At 38.3% G+C, this 17,500-nt stretch overlaps 3 protein-coding genes across 11 annotated transcripts in view; 2 read left to right on the top strand and 1 right to left on the bottom strand.

Annotated features, from left to right (window-relative positions):
• LOC138043259 (alternative oxidase, mitochondrial-like) overlaps positions 1-2,302 on the top strand; it is a 7,427-nt gene extending 5,125 nt beyond the window's left edge. The window contains exons 7-9 of the mRNA XM_068889448.1: positions 33-145; positions 1,249-1,326; positions 1,513-2,302. Coding sequence (XP_068745549.1) covers positions 33-145; positions 1,249-1,326; positions 1,513-1,647 — 326 coding nt within the window. The 3' untranslated portion in view covers positions 1,648-2,302. The remainder of the gene's footprint in view (positions 1-32; positions 146-1,248; positions 1,327-1,512) is intronic.
• LOC138043224 (uncharacterized) lies at positions 2,265-11,654 on the bottom strand. 7 transcript variants are annotated; one of them, XM_068889408.1, is made up of 9 exons: positions 11,487-11,653; positions 10,073-10,184; positions 8,798-8,863; positions 8,543-8,706; positions 7,682-8,036; positions 7,285-7,408; positions 6,715-6,788; positions 6,567-6,619; positions 2,265-2,823 (listed from the first exon to the last, which is right to left on the bottom strand). In XM_068889408.1, the coding sequence occupies exons 2-9, from the start codon at positions 10,182-10,184 to the stop codon at positions 2,764-2,766; spliced, it is 1,008 nt and encodes a 335-aa protein (XP_068745509.1). In that variant the 5' UTR covers positions 11,487-11,653; the 3' UTR covers positions 2,265-2,763. The 7 variants fall into 7 exon arrangements, with proteins under 7 accessions (XP_068745509.1, XP_068745487.1, XP_068745535.1 ...); XM_068889386.1 differs by lacking the exon at positions 11,487-11,653 and adding an exon at positions 10,305-10,462; XM_068889393.1 differs by lacking the exon at positions 11,487-11,653 and adding an exon at positions 10,305-10,462 and having other exon boundaries at positions 2,655-2,823; positions 6,567-6,614.
• Positions 11,655-11,775: 121 nt separating this feature from the next.
• LOC138043206 (uncharacterized) overlaps positions 11,776-17,500 on the top strand; it is an 11,044-nt gene continuing 5,319 nt past the window's right edge. The window contains exons 1-3 of one of the 3 annotated variants that reach the window (XM_068889368.1): positions 11,776-12,071; positions 13,964-14,047; positions 16,779-16,882. In XM_068889368.1, coding sequence (XP_068745469.1) covers positions 12,045-12,071; positions 13,964-14,047; positions 16,779-16,882 — 215 coding nt within the window. In that variant the 5' untranslated portion in view covers positions 11,776-12,044. Of the gene's footprint in view, positions 12,072-13,725; positions 13,872-13,963; positions 14,048-16,778; positions 16,883-17,500 lie in introns of those variants that run through there. The other 2 variants (XM_068889359.1, XM_068889376.1) reach the window with 2 other exon arrangements.

Raw genomic sequence — 17,500 nt, 5'->3', positions numbered from 1 at the left:
AAAGTTTTGTTTTTCTTGTTGTCTTTTGCAAGGCGTTTTTGTAAACCTGTTTTTCCTGGCTTACCTGATCAGTCCCAAGTTCTGCCACAGATTCGTTGGATATTTAGAGGAAGAGGCGGTCAAAACATATACCCACTGTCTCGAGGTTAGACTCCGATTTATTCTTGTCACGCTGTCTTTCCCCAGGCTGTGGAGTAGATTGATTTCTCATGACATTGCTTTGGTCCTATATCAAAAGGAAATGATTTTCTGGCACTCGTTTTCCCGGCGATCAACGCCGACACCGGCTCAGCTCCACTGTATTAAGTATTACTGGCATTTGATTAGTCACTAGAACGTGTACATATTTTTTAAAATTAAACGTCAATTGAACAGTTGAACAAAACAAAAGAAAATATCCATCTACCGGCAATAATGGCTTTCGTGGCATCTACAATGCATATCATTTTAAAAATTGATGACACTTTTTCATGCGTCTGTCCTGTTATTGATCATGAATTTCTTCATAGCATTGTCAAAGTGGCCGCAGCTCCACTGTATTAAGTATTACTGGCATTTGATTAGTCACTAGAACGTGTACATATTTTTTAAAATTAAACGTCAATTGAACAGTTGAACAAAACAAAAGAAAATATCCATCTACCGGCAATAATGGCTTTCGTGGCATCTACAATGCATATCATTTAAAAAATTGATGACACTTTTTCATGCGTCTGTCCTGTTATTGATCATGAATTTCTTCATAGCATTGTCAAAGTGGCCGTGGATCCACGAGGCGATAGCCGAGTGGATCCGCAGACTGCTTTGACAATGTTATGACGAAATTCATTGTCAATAACAGTACAGACGCATGAAAAACTGATATCAATTTGTTTTTCTATAATAACAAAAAGGCAGAGGGATCAAAATTAAGTCAAAACACGAGAAGGACCGCGACACAAAAATGCAAGAAACTTCAATCTGACGAGAGTAATATCGCGTCATTATCGCACAAATTATAAATTCATGTGTCTGTCCGCTTATTGACAATAAAAATTAGCCAATGAGCGCGCGAGAATCTTGCAGTCATTGTAAAAAATAAATTTTCGCGTTTTTTGAATCAAGATCACTGGATATAAAACTCGTCATAGGGCTTGGAAGTTTGATTGCGCCTTTCGTTATTTCTAGTCGTCCATTAGTAAACTAGTCACCTCAGAAATAGGGAAGTTTGGCTATTTCTTTTTCTCTGAATTCACTTTTCTTCACCAGTGTATTGAAAGTGGAAAGTTACCCTTGTGGAAAAATCAGCTGGCCCCAAAGATTGCCGTCAACTATTGGCAAATACCGGTAAGCAATGTGCTACGCTGATTCCATACCCTTGAATGACTTTGCTAGCATAGCAAGATTTATATTCCCACGAACTCAAACTACACGAGTTTGTTTTCAACCAAACCACCATGCATGTATGTCCATTTGTTTCCCTTTCGCTTTTGATGCAATCCTTAACTATTTTTCGTCTTTATATTACATTAGGATGGTTCGACAATGCGTGACGTCATCTTAGCAATCCGAGCAGATGAAGCCCATCACCGAGTTGTCAATCACACACTCAGCTCCTTGCCACTCTGTGCGCCTAACCCATTCCTCCCCGGAGAAAAAAAGCTGTGAAAATACCAATTGGGCATGGTCTGAGTTAGGCGTCTTGGTATATAGTTTGCTCAAAATAAGAAAATAGCCAGGAGGAGTAAAAGAAAACTGAGTCGATTCTCATTCAGCGTTATAAAATTAACTGCCTGGCAACTATAAGAGACTTCCACGGTTCCTGCCATGTTACCACCAATAGCGTAGCTCCTACTCTACTATAAAAACTACACGTAAGCCACAATTCCTCGATTCGCTCTGACGAAGGGCTAACGCTCGAAACGTCAGCTTTTAGAATCTCTGTACGGTGGCCATTTTACATTATCAACTCCGATGATAAAACCAAAGACTTCGACTGCAGCAACTGGTATCAAGTTTACAAAATTTAAGAAACAAGTTGTTACGCCACAGGGTTGCACGAATCTTTAACAAAGTTGCTGGGAGTACAGACCTTACTTTTGTTCATTCGCATGTGGCATTGTTTCGAAACAGAGCTAAATTTCTTAAAACATGACCAATGGCAATGGAGCAGAAATGCTATCCAAGTGTCCCTGGTCATTTATTAGGCTAACGAGCAATTTGCATATGAAAGACGCACACTGAATAGTTTGATGCGCAACTCTAAGTAAAATATTCACCAGAGAAGATTTCTTCTTTCTTTAATAAATATTCTGGATATAAATACTTGGTCTTCATTAGTGTTATGTATTATTATAAATATAAATATTATTTGAGAGAAACCCCCGGTGATCACCAAAAGATACTTCCTTGTCATATTCATTTATCCTTTCTGTTCAGGCTGGTGTTTTGAAAGGCGGAACCTTGGAATGTTCCCAGAAAAAAAAACAGCGAATGCCAAAGGGATGTACATGTATGTACAATACAAGCAAGCCCTGCAAAGGGTTGTCAGCGTTCAGGATAACAAATAAATGCAAAGGAAACCACGCAACAAACTGGTATAATTTTCCAGGCTTTGTGTTTTCTGTGGAAACTGTGGATTGCTGTGCTTGTGCTTCTATGCTATCACCATTTTGTGATCAAGTTGCTAAATTTATCTCTTGGTCGGTTTGACGTATTCTGGCAAACAAATATCGTTGGTCTGTGCTCTCAGTCTCCAATGATGACGTGTTTGTGAAGACGTATTCAAAACCAGGGCTCCTCTTTTATGACATTTGTCAAATCAGTGAGGGGAGCTCGCTTTTTCTGGAAAGAAAACGAAAAGTAATAAGTTTGGATTTAGGGTTAGACAAAGACAAAGACAAAGTTCATTAGGGTAGCGCTATGCAACAAATCGATCCAAATTTCCTTTTCCAATGTTTCAACGGGCATCATTTTGTCAGGGGCACTCAACGAAAATTAAAATTATTTCCAAAATGTACGATAATAGGCAAAAAAGTTACAAGAAAACGCTTGTAAAACATTTTTTTTTAAGTTTTTTAATTTTGCTGGGAAAAGAAAAGGGCACCACCAGGGCCCAGTTCCTCAAAAGCCGATTAACGCTAATCTAAGATTAAAAATTAACCAAGCAGTTTATTTCTCTACTTCCAAATGCTGTTCAACACAGATTTTCGGCAGAACTTTACATGAGAAGACGTCAATCTTGAAAAACGAAAATAAGCAAAAGAAACTTTCACCAAAAAGTTGAAAACGTGAAACAAAAGTTTACGCTAATCCTGGATTAAGTTAATCGGCTTTCGAGGAACCGGGCCCAGGATGATTATTTCAGCTCACAGCTTGACTAGCGATGGAAACTCCCAGCCAGCAGAGAACCTGCTCGCCAAACCAGTCAAAACAGGTTTTTTTTTTTCTCAACATGCGTTAAGTTGAACCAGCGGTTAGCTTCTCGTGAACGAGTTCTCCTCCAGTCTTCCCCAGTTTCTCTTCTCATCCAGCCAGCACGGATAGACCTAATCGGCTAACTCAATGTTGTACTCAATTCAAATCTCCCGGGATTAAGATTGTGTACTGTACTTGCATGATAATGTAGCATTCATATTTAAATGATATGGAAATACCTGGAATAAAACGTTTAAATCCCAAAGGGTTTGAATTGGGTACAACAATGATTTGGGTTAGACTTTCATATACCGGACTAAAATGGCTGAGGACAAAAGGACCATTGTTATTCCGATTAGGTCTTGATAATTGAATATTGTTATGTTCGCTTTGTTCTTTTCTTTCATGGACATGAATAGACCTTTTCGGCTTGTACATTTTGTTTTCCCAATACAGATCATGTGATAATACTCAGGAGGCTTGGTCCTTTGTTTTGTTCATTAAAAAGAGTGCATGCAGGCATATTCATGCTTGCATACCCTCACTTTAATGAACAAAACAAAAGACCAAACCTCCTGAGTATTATCACATGATCTGTATTGGGAAAACAAAATGTACAAGCCGAAAAGGTCTATTATTTCGGATCCGGTATGGAGTGTTTTAGCTCGCGTGATTAGTAACCTTGTTTTTCCACTCAAGCTCAATTCCCGGAGGATGAGTTGGGGACACCAACATGGCCACCGTGACGTCACGTGCCCGGGGGAGGGGGGGGGGGCGGCAAACGGCTTCTACATTTGCTTCAACATCCGTTTGATTTTGTTGAACAGCGATGTTGAAACGAAGTTGAATCGATGTTGAATGAGTTTAAAAGCGTTTAAACTGTTTTTCATTCAACATTTCTTTTGCTTTCGCGAATGTTGAACGAAGTTGAAGCCGTTTGCTGTTCCCTCCTTCAACACTAGGGAGCTTAAGCAACGACAACGGCGACGGCAACGAGAACGTCACAAATTTGCATATTTAGTAGGCAAAAATAATAGCTTTGCACGCCCTGCACGTGTGTTTTTCACTTTCGTCCATTTCATTGCCGTCGTCAGCAAAACTACAACGTGAAATAGCCAAATTTTACGTTTTATGAAAAACGTCATTACTTGAGGATAAATTTTCATTTTCTGCCCTAAATTGAGCGCCGTTCCTACCAGCGTCATTTTTGAGGAACTACCACACCCCCGTCATAATAAAAAAGTTGAAATAGTAACGAAGCGATTACAATAACGCGAATTTATATTTTGAGATGACGTTCTCGTTGCCGTCGCCGTTGTCGTTGCTTAAGCTCCCTATTGTTGGGTATGAGCGTGCGAACTAGTCGGTCTCTCAATGACTGTATCATGTTCCTATAGATAGATAGATAGATAGATAGATAGATAGATAGATAGATAGATAGATAGATAGATAGATAGATAGATAGATAGATAGATAGATAGATGGACAGATAGTTTCCAATGGAATCGTTTGTATCCGAAATAAATGAATTTCAAAAACGCTTGTTTTGGTTTTCAAATTTCCATGACACGTTACAATTATTCAAGATGGTGGCGCCCGGGAAATTTGAAAACCAAAACAACCGTTTTTAAAATTTATTTATTTCGGATACAAACGCTCCCATTGGAAAACGTTCGAACAATTTTGATTGTGAGCATTATGTTAACTATTTTAAAGATATATTCCTGTTTTAGTGATGGTTCCCTTTAAAAATACTCCATGGCAGCCCAAAGGCCGGATTACGGAACTATGTACAATGATGTACAAAATAAATAAATAAGTAAATAAATAAAATAAAATAATATATACATATATGCATAAATGACTTATCATAATGATGTTTAAAATGTTATTAAAATGTTATTAAAATACAACTGCAGCTGCAGCCTGGGACTGAATACAAGGCCTGTCCTGAGCTTTGTTGAAATCATGAAACCGTTTGCCCACCCCTACTAGCAATCAACATCGTTCAACATCGTTCCACATAATCCAACAGATTTTGAAGCAAAGGTTGAAGCAGTTTGCCCGGGCACTTAGCCGAGTAGGTTTATTGAAATGCTAAAAAGTATGAAATTTAATAACTTGTCAGCCAGCTGAATTTCCACTGCGGAACAGATATATTTTGGGGAACACCTTTGTTGGGTACCCCTGTATTGTCGGATGAGGTTTAGCGAGCGTTTTTGCTTTGAAGAATCTTTGGGTAAGATTTGATTTTGATCAAACATTTCGTTTGATGCAACAATGTTGGAAATGGATTAGCTGGCTCTTCCACAGGTTGAGACAAAATTATTACCCTTATCCCAGGTCTATCCTCCATAGCAATACTAATCCCTTCATAATTCATCGACTACGGCACTACGGCACTGCGGTAGCAGTCGTTCGACTCACTCAGACTTAATTCGTCATCGACTGCGGCACTACGGTAGCAGTCTTTAAACTAATTCAGACTTCATTTTTCATCCACTACGGCACTGCGGTAGCAGTTGTTCACCTAACTTAATTGCATAATTTTGAATGGTCACTGCAGCACCGCAGGAGCAAGAGATTTGTGCCGTTCAAATTGGGCCTGATATCCTGCAATCGCTAGTTTTGACTGTCCGCTTTAAGCGAAAATACTAAGAAAATTTATAACCGGTACGATCAATCTTACTCTTTGTTGGCAGTATAGGGCTCAGTATAGGTTGCTCAGTTATTCTTATTGCTGATAACTGAGCCTTTTTGCTGATCGAAAAATGCCAAAACTGCTACCTTGACTTGTTTTGACACAACGCCATCTTTGCAAAACCTCGTACTGACATGACGACGATATCACGTTTTCTCCGCCAAAATGACGATGGTTTGCGTGCACTCACTGTTGTTCTATGAGAAAATCTCGTACTCGTAGTCGTTCTCGTCCTAGAATCTAAAGCTCTCTATTGTTGAAAGGGCGGATACACGCTTCAACATTTGTTGTATGTTGGAGAAAACGTTTGATCGAAATTAAAACATTCTTCCAACAAAAAATGTTGAACAAACGTCATCAAGCATGCATGTTACACCTAACATTGTTGATCCAACAAATGTGCTATAACAACGTTTGAACGTGTAGCCGGGGCTTAACAATGCTTGCAAGCAATGTTTAAAGCGTTTACCGTTCTTCCACAGAGTGTTAACGAAGCCTGCCTTTTTGACTGTGCTTTCTTTTCTAACATGGAAAAGAAGTAAAAGGGAAACCGTTAAGTTAGTAAATTCAAAACTAGATAGCAAAATCAAGAGATTCCCTTGAAGAAATCAACTTACTCTTACGAGTTTCCCAAAATACTCCGTCTTCACAAAATGTAGTATCAGTAAATCGGTCTCCCCTACGCAATTTGCTGTTGAACATGAAAGAGGGAGGTTGAAACATGTACTTCAGCTCAAATGATTTTATGCAGCACATAGGTAGCTATAAGTTACCCAGGCCAGTTCAAACATTCTTAAGGCTGCCGAACAAATTCTGCTCATTTTTGTTGAGATCTCAACAAAATGTCTACAATATCCTTGTTCAAAGATCTAAGCAAACAGTTTCGGCAAGTGTCGACTTATTGAGATCCTGTAAAAATCCCAAACAAAGATCTTTGCAATAATCTTCAAAATAACCTCATATTCAAAGATTTCTATAACAATCTACAAAGAAAGATATCAACATCCTGTGCGGTTTTTCAGCAGGTTTCAGTTGCCCTTTCTTATCTCTTTTCAAGGCATGGGGTCCCTCAACCTCAAGCTCACATCGATATCGATTTCAAGAATTTGGAACTTTAAGACAAAAGTCATTATAAAAATGAGAATGGACTGTCAAACTTCAAAACTGCAATAGTAACAATCATCAACCTGTTAAGAGTTGGTTCAGTGTAGCTAACTCCCATAGAACTTTTCCTCTTTGAGCAACGTCTGTTTTCAACTTGTAACTGGTCAATATCCATTGCTGCAAGATCATCACCAATCTTCCCATGCTCTGAGTATAGAGAAAACATAAAAAGGACTCCCAAACTGCGCATTTGATGGAAGGAAACAAGACAAGCACACCTGCCAAACATCAAATAACTACATAATACAAAATAAAATGTTTGCTTGACATGCATTGATGGTTTCTTTAAAGACAAGACCACTACAATTCTTTAGATCAGTGAATTCCAGTGCCTAAATTATGTTACTTGAGAGCTCTGAGGACATTATCTTCAAAAGGTATTAGCTTTGTCACAAACAAAAAAACAGTAACATGACTTACCTCTATGTGAGGGCCTCAATGCAGTGTCGAATGTTTCTATGGTAACATCCTGAGATGTTGTGATTTCCATAGAAGATGGCTCATCTGGGGGAGGGGTGGTGCAAGCAGGATTAGCAAGGTCATCTGGAGGAGGGGTGGTGCAAGCAGTACTGACAACTGGGTCCACATAAGGAGACACTTGGTTGAACAGTGCATGAACATACTTATGTGTACTGACATCTTCAACTTTCACAAGTCCGTTAGATTGTGTGAGAAGGGAATTTACAAGATGAAGTGCATCTGATAGAAAGTTGGAGCCTTGAAGAAACTGGGTACATGTTTCTTTCAGGAGATTGTACACATCATGGAAAATAACCTGGATTTATGGATTCAATAAAAATAATATTAGTGTGTTCCATAGGTTTGTAAAGGGTTTCAATCTATGTAGCAAGTTTGGAGAGCACAAGATAATAAGAGTAGCTTAAATAACCTGCTGCCAAAATCAACTGAACTTCTTGACTGCTCTCTCAACTTCACAGGTACAGTTGTATGACGCTTTCTGCATACTTTAAGTATGAACCAAATTTTTATAACAATGACAGAGCAATTCCAGCAAAATGTGAAATAGGGGCGAAGCTTGCTTATGCAATAATCATGTGTAACAAGATTACGAAGCTACTGAATTATCTTGATGGATTTAAACTAAATGCATACTGAATTTAGTTGAATGGATTTGTTTGCTATTTTCTAAAACAAAATCTGCTAGATGGAATGTGATATTTCTCAGCAAAGGGTTGACTAAACCAAAGAAAACCTTCTTTCTAGAAACCTTCACACAAATATGCCAGGGTACAACCTGTAAGTTTTTAGGCAGAAGACTACCTGAGCTGGCTTCGGTAAATTGTTTCCTGAAAATTGCTCAAGGGATCTGAGTTGTTTCTCTAGATCCCTGGTCTTCTCCACAAATAGGTGATGATCTTCATGAATTTGTTTCCTCAGCTGAATGTTTTCACGATTAATAGAGCGGAGCTCAAGCTGTGCATCTTCTGAAAAAATTAAATGATCCATTTCAAAAATAATGATTATTTTGGACTATCTGTTTTGAAATTTATGTTTTGAAAAAGAAGCAATCTGTACCTAAAGCTGCTGCTAGAGCTCTGTTATTGGACATGAGGGAAGTAACAACAGAGGTTTGTGGCCCATCTGTGGAGACAAATTAATGTATGAAACACTCATTTGATTCTAGGGAAAACAATAACTGATGTTTGTTTACATGAATCATAATCAGTTTTCTATGCCCTAACATTTTGGTTTTTCGCCTGTCCACACTAAAACTGGAATGTCTCCTAATTCGTCAGCGGTGATAAGCAAAAAAGGAACAAAATGGATGTTTTATCATAAAAACGCATTTACAATAGCCCTAGCACTGCCATTGCCATGCAATCATGATAACTTTATAACCACTTTAGATATATATCTGGGGCCAGTTGCTTGAAGCCTGGTTGGCACTAACATTTGCTTAAGAGGCATCAAAACCTAAAGGTTTCCATGGTATTTAACACTGGTTTGTGCTAATCCCCAGAGGTGGTACTTTAGGAATTTCTGGGTGGGGATGTGCTGCTGGGACCCTGGAACCCTTAGCCTATACCAGAGCTGGTTCAGCTGAATTTTGCTACCCTATACTAGAGTAAACTCTCCAAATCCCCCCTATCCTAGAGTAGCTCACAAAGCGAATCCTAATTTTGGACATGGGTTTTCGATTGTCAACCTCATAGTCAAACTGGTCGCTGAAATTTTGATAATGAGCCACTTGATCCTTTAGTTATTGTTCGCTCCCAAATGCACTGCATTGGAAAAAAGATGAAGGCCGAGCTATCTCAATCACAGCAACTAGACCAGACACTGGAATTCTGCCGCACTGTATGACAGGCTTTAACAACTCAACTTATTCCTTTTAAAAGAATCTAGGGACATAAGGGGCTCAGCGACTGTTACTGATTTTACTATACTGTGCCCTTCTCCATTCTATTTTTATGTGATTTCACATTATGATTTTTTATGATATATCTCCTTAAGAGGTACTTCATTATTAAGTCAATAGTGCTGATAATGTGATAATGTATTTTTTTCGAATGGAGTAAATAAAACAACAATAACAATGAAAATTTTGTTTGAGGCTACTTGCTCACTTAAGATTTCATTATATACGAATTTTATAGTGAAGTGCTGTGAACTTTTGGAGCTGCACAATACAAAATGTTGCTGTTATCGTTATCATCATCATCCTCATTATCATCCTCATCATTATTATTATTATTATTATTATTATTATTATTATTATTATTATTATTATTATTATTATTATTATTGCAATAAACTGTTATATTTAACTTGGTTGAATGAAACGATCACCTGAAGCGGTTTCCTTTGTTTCCTCACCAGTCGAGTCCATCTCCATTATCCTTAGGCCTTGCTCATCATCTTTTACTTCGGGAAAAGCGTTAGCTACGGTTCGTCTTCGCATCTAATCGTAACATTTTTGAAAATTTAATCATTAAAAACAAAAACATTAAAATTCAGTTTATGTTAATTTTGTAACGCAACCCAATACAGCAACATTTCCTCGAAAAATAATTCAAAGTACATTTGATTTTATCCGCCGTTTGGACTTTGACTGGCTTTGCTTTTTCTCTTTCATAGTGAAAACAAGTTCAAAATGACAGATAAAAACTTCAATCAAAGAAACCGTTGCTCTCTCGCTGCTGCTTCTTACGACAAGGTAGTTGTTCCCAGGGCCTCTCTGACGTGTCGTGACGATTCATAGGCTCGAATAGATTGTGCCAGTGGCATGCTTTTATTATCTACATTAGTCTAAAATTACGCTCATTTTTGGCTAATGCAAATGAGAAAATCATTTCAAATAAGTGCAAAATGCATTTTCTTTATAATACATGTATATCAAAAGAACTCTGTAAGGATTACTTATCCGGTCAATGTGAAACACAGACTGTAGAATGCAGACTGCGCAGACCCAGAAGGGTGCGATTACGGCTAAATCGTACAATAGTAAAATATGACTTTTGACGTACGATTCTTCCGATTCTTCAGATTCTCCGCTTGTTCAGATTCTGCGATTTTTCCGATTCTACGATTTTTCCGATTCTCCTACTTTGCCAATTTTTATTGTCCGATTCTAAGATTTTTCCGATTCTCCTATTTTACCAATTTTCATTCTCTGATTCTACGATTTTTCCGATTCTCCTATTGTCCGATTCTGAGATTTTTATGATTCTCCTATTTAACCAATTTTCACCGATTTTGCGCTACTAAGAATGTATGTTCCCCGTTCTAAAATCATAAATGCCCCAAAGTACAAAACACAATGAATAATCTTCGTTCTCAAAGCGTGAGAGCCCAAGAGGGCTATATACAGTAGATACTCTTCCGAGTCCTCAGGCCAAAATCGGTAATTAGAATGTATATTTCTCGTTCTAAAATCGTGAACTAAAGCGCAAAGCACAATGGATATTCGCCGTTGTGAAAGCGTGAGGACGTAAGTGCGGATAAACTACAGAATACAGGCCATTTTTTAAAGAAGTATCACTCGAGTGGCGAGCCGTCGAGCCGCCGAGCCTCGTTCTTTCATTCAAATTTTAGCTTTCATATTGCGGTTCCGTTAATCACACTCTTTACGAGATAATGTGATGAATCTGCATTCGTTTACTGACTAAGCCTAAGCGCTCGTTTCAGTGATTAGGCCTAAGCACTCTTTTAAAAATCTAGCTTTCATTTTACGGTTCGGTTAACTACACTTTTTATCAATTACCCAGTTTCTTGAAGTTCCAATAAATTTTTATCCGCTGCGTGACGAGAAGCGCGGTTGTCACCTTGAGTGTACTAAATCAATCAGTCTCCGCCTTGCGGTCTTTACTTTAGTCACTTTCATACGTGAATCACTGACATGAAGGTGAACTAACGTGCCATTGCCTGAAACAAAGACGTCTCTGTGCCATACAATTAAAAGAAGCACTTGACCTTACGAATAACACATATCATATTGCGGAAAATCTATCATGATTGGTGTCAATTCAAAATTGATGAACCGCTAAGAAAGAGTGAGTTGCAATGCTATCTGTTTGATGCATTTTAGTAATGCAGTTGTGACAGGGACATGTCATGAGAGGAGCTTTCCTTGATCTTGATGGATTTAAACATCGTTTTCAATCTACAATAACAAGCCGTACTTGTGACCTCGGTTGCACTGCGACAATTGGAAAGACGTGCTTTTCCGGCGGTGCTTTTAGCTTCAGTTCCTTGAACGGGAACTGTTAGCATTTGTGTTTAGCTGACCTTTATCTTCAATCCCGTTGCATCCTAAAAGAATATGTCTACAGAAGGAGTAGACATCGAGGTAAGATATTAAAATTAGAGGTAACCTTGCTTTATGCTTTGCTGTCATAGTCCATGGAATCGTATCTGGTAGATGTCTGCTTAATATAACATATATGAAAGTTCTTGCGAAATTCAGCCACCTTGACGATTCCTTTGACATATTTTGATCAGTTTGCGCAATATATTGAACTGTTAAATCTCTCAAACTTTTTAGATCCTTGCATCAAAAGCAAGAAAAGATATATTATTTTAAAAATCTGAATGGATAGGCAGACTGTATTATACTACCGATCTTTTCATTTCTTAGGGAAAAGCCCCCGATAAAAACTGGCCATGAGTATTTTTGTTGTGAAAGCTCAGTTATGTCAAAATGTATTTTCGATAATATTTGGGAAAAAACCGAGACATTAAGACATTTATGGCAACTCCGCCCCGGAAAATTCCATTATACGAACATGTATAATATTCTATTGTGACAATGTCCAAATATGGTCATAGCGCGCTCAATATTTGTAGTGCGTATTCTTTCGATATACCTAATTTTGAAAGTCGCGGAGAAAAATGGTAGTTTTTCCAGGTTTTTTTTTTCAATAAACGTAGAAAATTGTGCTTTGTCATTAATGTGTTGAATAATAAAACAATTGTCCTGCTCAATCTTGCGGAATATTGCCTGATTTTAGCCAACTCGGCCTACGGCCTCGTCGGGTAAGTATCAGGCGATATTCCGCGCGATTTCGCAGAATAATTGTTAAATAGCAACACTGAAAAGTTAAAAACTCTCAATTCCCGGCGTTCTCATTCATCTGTTTTCAAACTTGGAGATTGTGCCCATCCTTGATGAACCATGCTACCTACTTTTTACAATGTTTGCGCATTAACAGTCAGTTTGGTTTTTCCAAATTATATTGGAACAAACACTTGAAATTCTCCAGTGGCACGTCCTCCTGAAAACCTAATCCATTTTTGGTACATGCGTTGTGACTTATTGGTATGATCTGTGAGCTTGATCGATTGGGGTCGAGTGTTGTTGATGTTATTGGCAATAAAATTGGCCTGCAAGGAAGAATATTTTCCTTCCTCATATTTTCCAAAGATAAATTTTAGTAATTTTTAGTCCTCCAATGAACAGCCCAGCAGGAGTCACACGGATCATGCCTCGATCCTAATTTCATTGGTTTTGTGACTTGAGTAACAAAGGCCTGATAGGTCCTGATAAGGAAGAAGAAGAAGCAAGTTTTAGCGTGATTTGATTCAGGTGCAGTCAGCCAGAGAAATTGTAAGGCTTTTTATTGAAGTTTTCATGAATAAAAATGACTATGTCGACGAAGTTCTTGTTTCATCTTCGAAGTTATTCGCTATTAACAAAAATGTGCTTCGCGCTTTCTGGTCTGCTCGATATGGAAATAAATGGTATTCAAATATTGTTCCTTTAAACCGAACAACACCACAACAGCCACATAAAAACTTCAATAGCCAAAAAACCAAAAATTTGTAATCGGAGCCAATGAAATGTTTTGAGAAGTTATTTTTATGAAGATATGCATGAGTACCAGCATGTCAGTGAAAAATATTAGTATTTGCCCTTTCCGTCGGATATGCGCAGACATGTGGTCAGACATATATCCATAACACAACTTGTCAATCAAATATCAGATTGATAATCCAGTGGGTGATTCAGATAGGCCGGTGCACGCAAAAGGAACTGAACTGTTTTTATCGCCTGACCAGTAGTTACTTTTGATTCACATGCATCCAAACAGTGAAAGGTACGCGCTTCCGCCTACGATGAATTTGCGAGGGAATACAAGCACAGTTGTAGGTATCCTATATCCTCTATATCCTATTACGTTGTAATAATCACAACTGTATAGTCTAAAAGCCTTTTAACCACTTTTTGGTTTTCTTTTGCAGTATATGTCCATTCACGTTCGTAACCCTCGAACTCATCTGGAGCATGGATGGCCCGTTTACACCGACTATGAGATTTTAGTTCAAGTGAGAACAATTTTAAAAAGTTAATTTTAATTGTCCTTTATACTTTTTCCCCTCCTCTCACTTTTTTCTCTTCTGTATTTTAGTCACCTTACCTCTCTCATTCCTCTGCCATTCTTTTCCAAAATTTAATTTGCGTTGATTTGTTAATTTCAATTTACTGTGTCCCTACGTAGTGCTCCAGCGCTAGAATATCAGACACTGAAATAAATTTCTATTCCTTTCCTTTTCCATTTCCTTTTTAACTTGAAACAGCAGCAAATGGCACATTTTCCAGTTCTCCCATAATAAATACCGCGCAAATGAACTTAAGTGATAAAAATTTGGAGAAGAAAATTCAAATGTTTCTCTTCAGCGCAGGTAGAAGTCTAACTGAGTGCAAAGTATGGATAATTTTGACTTTATTTGCGTAATTTACTGTTACAGTTATTATAAGTATGGACATGTATATTCATGGAGAAGTAAAGTCATTTTCGGTATTTCTTGGCTAAAAGTAAATTAAGACGTGATGTAGCCGGCTCCACACCCACTCCAAAATACTCAATGACCTGGCTGCCTTCCATTTCATCGCTTTTATGAAGTCATACCGGACGACAGTGGTTTGGTCTGAAGCCATTATTGTTTGTAGTTAGACAGTCATACCGCTGAGAAACAATAACTTCGAAGCAGGCAAAGAATTACATTATGCCAAAACAAATTGGGCGTTTTTACCAGCAAAGAAAAAAGGAGTCTCGAAATTGTTGGCGACTGGGTACTAATTTCCTTCTTATAAGCTATCATTTTCGGCTTAATTATGGTCTCACAACTGAACTGTTTCTTATTTTTTTCACTAATTTTATAACAGAACACTGCTTTAACGATCTGAAGAACACTCAATGAACAAGTATTTGACTTGCATTACCGGTGGTCAGCTTGAAAGCTGTGCTTCTCCGACTCCCGGACACTTCTTGTAGCTATTACTAATGAAAATTCGTAATGTTATTCTATTCTCAAGTAGTTACTGTTCAAATCAATACAATATCCCATGATGAAGTGTGAACAAACTTAAGTTTTGAACTGAACTGATCTGATATGGTTTCAATGAGTGCAGTGTGGTCCAATATTCTCTCACGAAATCTTAGTTATTGTGAGGCAGTTTTTCAACCAATATGCAAAGTTAAATGTAACGAAAGACCTATCAACAATAACTTCAAAGTATTTATTTTTGAATAACTGAAAATGTTATTAAATCGCATACCTTACACCAGTCAGGGACAGTGTATAAGCCATAATATGAACAGCTTTCATTGATTTGTTGTCCAGATATTTCTCCGAAGACATAGCCTGTTGCATTTCTCGGAAATGGTTGAGAGACCCGACCAAAGATTGTTTTTTGTCGCTGTGGAGATGATTGCCGGAGCAAAGACAAGACAAACGAGACAAAAATGTGCATCTTATTATTAAACATACTAGCAAGCCAGTTATTTCCCCGAATTTTTTAGCCTCCCTCAATGATTTCAAACCAGATAATAGAATTTACTTCAAAAGGTCTTAATCTTTCTGTGGACTTGGATGAGTGGAAATTCCCGAGACAACTGCTTCAACTTCGAAGGTTCTCGCTGAAGGTGAAAGGAATGGTTTATCGGAGTTGTGTAAGAGTGGCGATTTCATATGAGAGTGAGACACGGTGTCTGAGGGTAAATGAGATAGCAATTTTGAGACGGACTGAGAGAGCAATGGTTAGAGCAATTTGTGGTGCAAAACTGATGGAGAAGAAGAGGACAGAGGACCTGATGGAGATGTTGGGATTGAAGGAAACAGTGGTTCAGATGGCAAAGGCAAATGGAGTCAGATGGTATGGGCATGTGTTGAGGCACCCTTGTTACACAATCTAAATGGGTAATACCCATATAATCTAAATTTAGATCATTGGGTGTAAGCCATCTCAGATGATCATCCAAGTCATCCAAGCAACTCATTAAATATGCGTTTCCTCTTTCACTTCAATTACATGAAGTTTACCCTATACTTAGAAATTTTCTCGTCAGGAAAAAAAAGGGAAAAGAAGGAAATTTTAAGATGATCGACGGACATGGATGACAAAAAGGTTGAACCTAGTCCGTTAGCCACGCGTAAGGAATCATCGATAACTACCACACCATCACGGAAGCACGCTGCTGAATGAAGGCGAATTTTTATAATACTTAAATAGAGACCCATTACCAATATTGAAAGCTAATCGATTTAAGATGGGTGCTTACTTAGAATGGGCGTTTAGACTTAAACACAGTTTATCAGCACTATTCAAAATGGGTGCTTATACCTAAATACGGTGCATGCATGGTTTGGATGACTCGGATGATCATCTGAGATGGCTTGCACCCACTGATCTAAATTAGATTATATGGGTATTACCCATTTAGATTGAGTAACACTGGTGGTTGAGGAGGACGGATGATGGGCATGTTCTGAGAAAAGCGTTGGAGTTCGAAGTGAAGGGCAAAGAAGACGTGGAAGACGCAAGTGGAGAAGGAGAGCAAGAGAGTTGGTTTGGAGAAAAAGGACGCCATGAATCGAGCGAGATGGAGAGTGAGAGTTAGAAAGATTGCTGACAAAGTGGGGTAAATCCGGCCACCCCCGTTTACGGGGTAAACCCGGATCAAAATTGGATTGATTGATTGATCGACATGATGATTCTGCAATTAGATGTAAATAAATGGGTAAATCCGATGACCACTCAACATTCTCTTTATAGACAAACAGCACTATCTTTGCCAAAAAGAGATCGCAAGTTAGAAGACGTTTCTCCGAGTTCGAGTGGTTGTGGAAGCAGTTATCAAGACACCGTTCTTGTACACTGTAAGTAATATCGCCAGGTATGAGCACGGATCGTGTGTGCGCAAAGCTGAATACATTAGAATACTCTGTTGCAAATGCTTTTCCATCACATCACAGTGCAAGCTAGTTCGCAGATGCATCATTTTAAAGAAATGATGGCTAAAAACTGAAACAATGACTTAAAAAGAAACGTCGAGTTTTTTCAATTCAAGTCAAAACATTAATTAAACGGTGCATGAAAAACAAAACATATTGCGTGTTACGATTTAAACGAACCAGTTTTCGTCCTTCGTTTGAACGTGAAGTGTATTCCGCGTAATTTAGGCCAAAATCCTAACGTGCGATAAGTCGTTGCCCTTTTTTGTGATAGTGCAAAGATTGCAGGATGCTTTTGAAGGCCCAGAAAGAACTTTTTAGACGGACTTGTCTCGCCCGCCAATTCACACGCCCTTCTCCCAGGTTAGGTTGCGTGCGGTGCTCAAGACTGGTGTCTGTCACATTATTATTTTCTGGTACAAAAATGGTCACTATTTTGGAAATTTCGCATTGGTCTTACTTTACATGTGCAACAATCAAAACAATTGAGCGGGTGCCTGTGGAGGTGTTTGAGCGCGCAAGACAATTTTTATGACAGAACTC

This window comes from Montipora capricornis, chromosome 1, assembly GCF_036669925.1.
Source record: "Montipora capricornis isolate CH-2021 chromosome 1, ASM3666992v2, whole genome shotgun sequence".
In the NCBI taxonomy this organism is placed as follows: domain Eukaryota; kingdom Metazoa; phylum Cnidaria; class Anthozoa; order Scleractinia; family Acroporidae; genus Montipora; species Montipora capricornis.
Note: the sequence above shows the minus strand (reverse complement) of the source record. Positions and strands in the feature narration are given on the sequence as shown.

What these genes read in the sequence shown, in the direction of transcription:
- LOC138043224 (XM_068889386.1), bottom strand. Translation starts at nt 10,358, where the DNA reads ATGAAAGAGAAAAAGCAAAGCCAGTCAAAGTCCAAACGGCGGATAAAA. An exon ending in AGCTCTAGCAGCAGCTTTAG is followed by an intron (nt 8,707 to 8,797) that starts GTACAGATTGCT and finishes TAATTTTTTCAG; the next exon opens with AAGATGCACAGCTTGAGCTC. An exon ending in ATTGAGGCCCTCACATAGAG is followed by an intron (nt 7,409 to 7,681) that starts GTAAGTCATGTT and finishes CTCTATACTCAG; the next exon opens with AGCATGGGAAGATTGGTGAT.